At 42.5% G+C, this 8,939-nt stretch overlaps 1 protein-coding gene across 1 annotated transcript in view; it reads right to left on the bottom strand.

Moving 5' to 3' along the window:
- LOC104167213 (RING finger protein 150) overlaps positions 1 to 8,936 on the bottom strand; it is a gene marked incomplete at its 5' end in the record, with an annotated part of 78,740 nt that extends 69,804 nt beyond the window's left edge. The window contains one exon of the mRNA XM_009707402.1: positions 8,801 to 8,936. Coding sequence (XP_009705704.1) covers positions 8,801 to 8,936 — 136 coding nt within the window. The remainder of the gene's footprint in view (positions 1 to 8,800) is intronic.
- Positions 8,937 to 8,939: the final 3 nt, after the last annotated feature.

Genomic DNA, 8,939 nt, shown 5'->3' with positions numbered 1-8,939 from the left:
GGAATGTATTCCTGTCTTCTAACAGAAAATACTGAAATGGAAAAGGAGAAAGAATGCTAACATTTTAGCTAGCATCACAAGATGTAAAACCAGAGAGATTTTTATCAGATACTGATACAGAACTCTTGCATAGTTGGAAAATCCAAGAAATCTTTTATAGTGAAACTTGTTAGACACTCAGAGCTTTGATCAGGAGGAACTGGAATTGCTCGGTTAGTACGACAGTAACAACCAGGTGCAACAGCTTCTCAAGGGCTCCACAAATCAATTTAAGCAAAACAATTAAACTGTACAGCTTACTGTACTGGGTCTGAACCCAGCCAACGCACAACACATATTCTACTAATGTGGATGCATTTCACAGTAATCTTAAGATTAGACATATACTTTAACTAAAGACAAATCTACCTACCAGGCTCTTGAGTCCATTCTTAGGGCTGCTGTGTAATGTCAGGCACATTCAACACAATATAACGGTGACTGTGCCAGACATGAGTTTTTTTGACAAGGACTGCAAGATCAAGCAATAAACAGAAGAGCACAGTTCAATGATGTGTGATTTATAAAGCTGGAAGCTGGAGATTAATGTGATGTATAATTCTCTTCCAAATACATATGTTATCTTGCGAGATATTCCTACAATGACTTGCAAAAAAGAGATCCCTTGTAAGGAGAGATTTGAACAGTAAGAGGCAAACCAAAGAGCATATAAAAAGAGACGAAGGCCAAGGTATGGAACAAATTGTGAGGAAGAATGATATCCTATATAATTAAGCCAACGTTCAGAGACAAATGATGATGGTTCATAGACAAATACGCCAGTAGCAGAAGAAGAACACACAGAGAGAACTGCTTTGTTGTGGAGCACCTCAGTGCCGGGGTCCTCTCTCATGGTAAAGGCTTCAAGACTCTGTGAAATATAAATTAATTTTAAAAAGCTATGTCTCATTAAGTATGTAGCACAAGGGAGCACTTGCCAACGCACCCTGTTCCATGTATCCCTGGAGGAACTATGTTCCTATGCAGATGTAATGCTTCTATCTGTGTTTAAGAAGCACACAAGATGTACTCAAACCAGGACTCTATGGAGTTACATGGCTGTAATTTATATTTCTGTGGTTTTGGGAACTAAAAAGATAAACATTTTTTTTCCTCCAATTTTGTCTCAAACTGAAAATAAGGTTAAAATAAATGGGCTATTACGTACATAAATACAGTTAAACACATCAAATTTGAGATCGAAACTCTGACAGACCCTTAGGTCTAGCAGCATAATTGAATATCACTATGATTATACTGTCAGAAGCAAATGAACAGGCACTTCACTTTATTGATGTTATTTATAAGTCACTCTTGAGAGGGAAAAGAAATGAACAATTATTTGAAAAAGCTATTATATCTTTAAGTATGAAAGAATCAAAGATGCTAGCTTTTCATATTTCATTGTAGAAGAACAATAAAACAAACAGGTTAATCTTTTCATCATCTCCTTCAGTTCTCCCCAGTTCTGTTTCCTAAGGTTTATCTCAAATAACATATTGAAGAGCAGCCAAAAAATAAATAATGCCCTTGTTAAGCCTCTCTCATAAAATACAGCTGCATAGTATTGTTGTTTCATAAGCAAACCAATCTTTACAACCTTTCTCCATCTACTAGAACTGGTGCAAGAAGAGATGTTTCCAGTCATCTGGTTTTGAACTAAAAAAAATTGTTTCCACCAGGGTGGTAAGCACCTAAATCTGTAATTTTCAAACTACCCTGGGTGAAGAATTACTTCTAAGGTGTCCACAAAGTGCACTGAGGAACAGTAAGCCTATTATTGATGAGCTTCAATTCACAGGAAATTCATTAGCAGACTTGTAGGTTTATGAAGTTGCCATCCACTAATATGGGCAGAGGGTCAGACAGAAGATACAAAGCTGGTAGATTTAATACAGTACATTTTAAAAGCTGAGGTTGCACCTGATTTGAGTTTTCTCCTCCAGGTAACAGAAACTGTAGTTCTTAATCAAATTCCCTTCCGAGATACTACCTCTAACTGCACTCATGCACAAGCAGGATACCCTGGCTGGTCCTTGCCCCCTGCTCATCCACGTTCAGGACCTGGTCAGACTGGGCAGTAGCTAGATTTCTTCTCCAGAGAAACCAAAATGCTATGGAGTGAAACAAGGAGAGAGCCGGGCATCAACGAAGTCCTGGGTCACAGCCCACTATGGAATCAAGACACAGCAGCCTAAGCCTGTTCCGACGTAACAAGTTACAAAATATTTTGCCTCCTCTTTCTTCTTGCAATCGCCATATACCCCCCTAAACTGTGTGGTACAATGGATATAGTTGGTTTTAAACCTTATCCTTTACCAGTTATGTCTCTGCCAAGATGACTTTGTGGAAGTTAGGAGAATTAAATATTATTGCAAGATACAGTATTACTATTTAATATCCTTGTACATTTTATCTCTCTTGCCTCAGCACCATTCTGCTGCTTACACAGACTGCATTCGGTTCTGAAGCACCCCAAGATTCTTTCATTTGCGAGATGTTAAGCAAAACGCACCGCAACAGCAGTAGACGGTAACGCCGCAGGACGCAGTCCTGCACTAGTAAGGTGACAGATTACATGGACTACTCAGTCTTTTCCAGATCTGATTTCTACGAGTCAATGATTTTATTGTTCGCTCCCTTCTGTACCAAAGAAGTCATCAAGCGACTAGTACTCAAATGCAATTAAAAGGGCAGAAGTGGGGCTTGTCTTGAAATGAATGCTGTTTCTGTGCAGGTTAGCTATGCAGAAGCTATTGGGAAGTGGAGAAGTCGTTGGGCTATCCCTTCATAAAGATCTAACTCTTCATCAGCCTGGCTTGTTGTGTAAGGAAGCAGAGGTCACTCGAAACTCAGTCATCTCACATGACAATGCACTATGTGCTCTATCAAACAAGTGCAGCAAAATAATGGGTTCTTTTAGTCCTTCACTTACATGGGAAAAATAGGAAATGTCCTCTTCTCTTACCAAGAAAAGACACTCTTAAAGTGCCAACACTGAACTAACTGTAGGTTTCTCTCCCCTTTTGCTCAAAGTGTTCCTGTGCTCTGTGATGTACCATGAAGAGGGGCAGCACAGAAGTATATCTGCATGAATTAGTGAGCTACAATAGAGTTAACACGCTAGCCACAGACTGCCACAGTATTCTAATAACCCATGCTAACATATACCCTTTTAAAGCCAAAAAACTCATGGGACTAGAATAAACCATCACTTTATCAAAAGCAAGCCATTCTCCTAAGGACGGTATACCAAAAGGAGGTACTTCAGATTAACAGGCAGCAGCTAGAATCAATGCTGATACAGATTTGTTTCTGAGGAAGATTTTCTTCTTGCTGTGTCACTTCTTACCGCAGAGATCTGAAGACAGCACTTGTATGAATATCATTGCAAACAAACGCTGCAGATAACCAAAGGGCATGCAGAAATCTCACTGCTTTTGCAGTCAGTAAACCTGGAGGATGAATGCAATCTTCAATGAATCAATATTTTTTGGGAAAGCTGCACCTTACGACTTGATCCAAAGCTCAGTGGACTCACTGCCTTTCCACTGACCGCAAGCCAGTCGTGAGGTTGAAAGAAGAGGTGAGATTCAACAAGGCACAAAGCATCTCATCTAATAACAAAATTCAGTGCCCGAGCACTGAAGTGGTTGTCCCAAGTAATATCGGAAACTAAGATTATGTTGTTGCTGTAGTGCCTATAGATCAAATTCATCCTTTTTAGTTCAGCTAAAGCTAAACCAGTTACCAAACATCACAGAGTCCCCGCACCACTTGGCATAACCGAACGCATCCACAGTAGAGGAGTCTAGCACTGAACCACAGCAGAACTACCAGGCAGAAGTGTGGTTTGCCAGCCAAGGCAGTGGGACAGCTTGGCGGCGCTACGGCTGGCTCTAGCCAATATTATAAACCCTTGATTTGGATAAATATCGAGAACCAAATTTTCAAAAACTACTGGAAGCCAGGCCTACGTGACGGATGCAGGAGCTCCTCTGAGTTCCTAAGGACGGCAGCACACCCAGCCACGATGCAGTTTCATGGTGGATAAGGCTCAGAGATGCACTAATCTCCATCTCCCTCCCCCACTGAGTTGGCTTCTATTAGGAGTGAATCCTCGGTGCCTGGCACAGAAAATGATTATGGCAGGCCCTGGAAGCCTGAAATCTTCAGCCCTTGATTAATTCACACTTATCCATACAAAAATTCAGTGTGAATGCTGTCAGCACGTTTTCCTCATCAGAATTCAACAAAAGTTTAGGAAAACAATTGTTTTAGTAAAGGAACAAATGTAGCTACAGTACTGAATTAAGTCTGTAAAGAGAGAAATCTTCAACTTCAGTGTTTAACTTGCATATCAGCAGAAATCTACAGGGGAGCCCAAAGCCAAAACTACTACCAACACATCTTAAAATATGTAAAAGGCAAGACTACTCATTGATCATGGAACAAAAATCTGAGTACAAGGGAAGAAACTGTTGCTGCACTGAATGCACACAGATCAAGGCCGGCCACGTTCACAGTAGGTGTGGAAGGACACACTTGGTTTTGCAGTGGGATGGCCATGCTCTCCTCATGCAATCTGGCACGCACACGCTGCACTTGAGGGCTAAAGAGGGAAGGAAGAACTCAGAGTCATCTTAGACCACATATGAGATTCATGTCTCAAAGACAGGGTTGACAGTTGCGGCCAGTGTACAAGCCATTACAAAACCAGAGGCAGATGCCTCTGATCGCAAACGGGCTGTCATACGCACAGCATGTGACTTAAAATTTGTGATGGCATGCACTGGAAAAGCAGAATACAGAGAACGCAAAACTGCCTGACTCGCATATGTTTCTGGTGCAAAATACTTAGGATGCAATTTACTTCACACAATCATCATATTCATTCTGTGAGATATTGTGATGCACCCCAGAATTCAAACTGAATGTTACAAACTCTATTGAATACTAAAGATCTGATTTTTACCCACATATGAATCACGTGTACCGTCGCAGTTAACATCCCTCCCAAGCACTTGACAGATGCCCAAGTTAGAACTGGTCAACCTAGATTCCCTCAAATAAAAGCTAGAGAGAGGGAAGTTCTCACCTTGAGTCATCTTCTGGAATGCTCCCTTACCGTACCTATTCAGAGCTCAGAGGAAGCGTTAGGACACGTGCCACAACAGGTAGTAAGAATACTTCCAATTAATACCAAGTTATTAAATGTAGACACAGTGGCTAGAGCTTTTTCAAACCTAAGTAACAGCTGATTTGTTCTGAAAGAAACAATGCCGATCAGAAACCCTAGCCAACACCATGGATTATTTTTCTGGAGGAAAAAGAACATCCTCTATATTATTAGAGTACTTTTCTACTAGAAAAGCTGATTTGGGAGAAATAAAAAGCATCTGAAACAGAAATTCTAGATGCTTTTGTTCCTTCTGTGGTTAAAACCTACCTAGTCAAAAAGCAAACAAAGTTGGACTCACAGCTCCTATACCGTACTTCAAGCCAATGAAAACAAAGATGCCAGTTTGCAAAGGCTGTAGCAGATGATGCCAAAGCTAAGTGCATCCCAGCGCGAGAACCACAGAGCTCTGCGCTCCCCGTGATCGCAGATGTCACGACTTTACCTCGCTCTTCTGGGTGTGCAAGCGGTGACCCAAGCACAAGACCCCTGAACGCAAAGGCTTTCAATATAGTGACTGAACTGGTTCAAATCGAACGCTTGGTCTGCTCTGTCTGGTGCACTATAAACAAACCCTGGAAAGCTGTATTTGAGGATTTCCACAACAAGTTTCAATATAATACCACCCTGGTTTTGATTAGGGGTGGGGTGGGAGGTGACCAACCCTCCTTCAAATTCAAGAATGTTATCTTGCTACAGTTGCCTCGATTTTAAAATCAGGATGCACCATGTTAGCAAAGGGTTGTTGGCACGCATCGTAGCAGAAAACAGGAAATATAATTAAACATACAGCTGTGAGGTAACATCTTTGGCAGGAGAAAGAGAGCTTGGGGAAGAAAGCAAGGGCAAAGCGCTATGAAGTCGCACAGTAATGTGGTCAGGAGGGGGAATGAAGCACAGGGGTGGAGATGAAATGAGAGTGGGGGTGAGAGGACCTGAAAAAGAAACACAAAAAGATAAAATGACAGTAAAAGAAAGAAGGTAAAGCATACAGAAGAGAAGAATGTACATAAGGAAAAACCTCTCTCAGGAGTAATAGTTGTTTAGCAAGGGCAGGAGCCACATTGTTATGCAACAGGATATACTGTTTTCTGTACAGAAAGAGTTTATTTAAGCTTATATGAAACCTCAAAAAAAAATATCTGTGGGAGAAAAGAAAAAAAAAAAGGGAGGGAGAGAGTAACAACATACTTCTTTCAACTTTTAAAATTGCTTTTTAGGTCATATTTCACCCTCCCCTCCCACCCCCCAAGTATTTTCCAGGATGGAATTTTCTTCTTCCCACTCCAGGATTTGGCGTGGGCAGAGCACCGCAGATGCTGCTGAACTCAGAAAGCAAGAACGTGATTCATTCTTCCCTTGAATCTTGTGCTATCATTTAGACTGAGACCAAGCAAACGTCAAAGCCTGCAACTCTCAAAGATAATTTTACACAGCTTGTACATTCAATTTGTCCCAGCGTACCAGCGGTACAAGAGGAAAAGTAGAGATAAATCCAGTTCTGAATCCCTGCTAGTTAGTCAAATATTTGTTTAATTATTGTTCCTCCTGTTCCAGCAGACTTAGGCTCTAAAACTCCTCCGAGTTTTGACTGTACGCAGAGGGCAGGTTTTCCCTAAGGTAAGACCAACAACCGCTTTTCAACTTCACAGAACAAAAATCCTTAAAACGAAGACAACGTCATACAATCAATCAGCAAAGCTCTTCGGTCTCACTGACCGTGTTCAACAAGTCCAGATTATTTTCTGCAAGTTTCCTTTCATTTCAGCCTCTGGTAGTGCACAATCGCGCTGCTGGGTATCAATTCGGTACTCAAAAAGGATTCTCAGAATAAACTGTAAGGAGTCATATAACATAAAAGAAGGTAAATGCCCCCAAGGTAAGTCATACAGTGCCTGTATTTTTGAAAGCTGAGGCCACTTACAGTAAGAAAGATCCCCTGCTTACTTCATTTTAGACTTTAAAACAAACAAAAGCTCTAACATTTTAAAAGGTTAGACACATTTTTTACTCCCACTGTTTCTTAATAAAACACCATTTGTGTGGGAAACCAGCTTAGTGCATACTTTACAAACAGGCAAAGCATTAATTGATCCAACGTGTTGGCAGTTTTAGAGAACCTCACTAGACGAGAACAAGCAATGCATCTTAAGTTTTGAAACAGTCTGAGCTTTACTTTAAGGGTGCTTAAGTATGCCAAGCTCCTACTACTTTATACTGCTTGGTATATAATCTGTAATACTTAAAGTACCAAGAAGTATAATCTGAACAGCTGCTAAACCATGTGCAGGTGATAAAGCACAGTTTTAAGAAGCTCAAGAGGATATGAGTTGCTTGTCTCACAAAACCAACGGAAAATACTAAAACCCACCCATCTTCCACCAATCCTACCAAAGAAACATGAATTTGCCCAAATAAACGGTTAATCTCTTAAAGAGGCTGCACGCAAGAGGTTCCAAAAGCGCTACTTTTGCATCAGCAGTATTATAGCTAGGCAACAAATTGTTTTTCAGGACGTCCATGCTAAGTAGTTTACTGTGGAAATTTAAAATGTCATTAGAATCACATCCTGTTTTGCAGCCTTTCTTTCTGTGTTTCAATTTACCCCTAACTCTGCTAAGATTCAACTGGCATGAAACAGCTGGGCATGATTAGTTACTGGATGCAAACCAAACTGAGATTTCACAATAGGTGGCATTTTAGTCTCCATGGCATAGGGTGCTGGTATAAAAGACCAGCGACCCCTGGCAGAAAACACCACCCCTAAATATAAATCTGGTGATCTGTTTTTAAAACAACACTATTTCAGATCAAACACTGTTACAAAACCAGTGGTTTTTTTGTGGGCATAACCCGAGGATTGGGTTGTTTCTGATGACTGGATTTCTGCTCGGTTCTAGTCGATGAGCACATGTTGGGACCCAAGCACCCATGTGCTGACACTGCGAGCACAAACTCCATCAGAGAGTTCACCTGGGAGACTGAACCCCCACCCAGGCCCAGTCCTGGACAAAATATCTCATGTTCTCACCAAATCGGATACTTGGCATTCCTACTCGATCCCACAGCTTTTACACTATCACAGGCAAAACAGCGGACACTATGTTCCCTACTTTATTACACCTCCTGATAAGCCTGCACCATAAACACTATGCTTCTCCTCTTCTGAAGTCTCAATCGCACCCAAACCCACACAGCACCCGCCAGAGGATCCTCAGGACACACCAAAACATCGATGCCCCGCAGTGGGCTCAGGGTCCCATCCATTCCTCTGACTAGACCCAAACTTTGCATCTCTCAAACTTTGTGCATTGCTGCCAACAGCACATCTGTCCTTTGCCATGGCAGCGCGGAGAAGTGCTCCATGGGCCCCGGGATGGACACCCACCGCCCGGCGAGGCCTGCAGCCCACCCTGCTCCCTGCCAGGAGGTCCGAAGACACCTTCTGGCCCAGCAGCTCCCACCCCAAGGGTGTGGGATGGCAGAGGGGGCTGCCACGCACAGAAAAACGGGGCCCATTCGCCCAACCAGCGCAGACTTTGGAGTGCGCCTACGATGTGCGGGCAGGGTGCCGGGTCTCACCTGCGTGGGGCATGGTGATGGTCTCGTTGGCGTTGCTGGAACCCACGTTGTAGATGACCACGGCGGAGGCGTTCTGGGCGGCGGCGTGGCGGATCTTGTCCTTGTAGGTGCAGTTACCCCGCGGGATGAGGGCCACCCA

Source organism: Cariama cristata, unplaced genomic scaffold (assembly GCF_000690535.1).
Source record: "Cariama cristata isolate BGI_N322 unplaced genomic scaffold, ASM69053v1 scaffold4719, whole genome shotgun sequence".
In the NCBI taxonomy this organism is placed as follows: Eukaryota; Metazoa; Chordata; class Aves; order Cariamiformes; family Cariamidae; genus Cariama; species Cariama cristata.
Note: the sequence above shows the minus strand (reverse complement) of the source record. Positions and strands in the feature narration are given on the sequence as shown.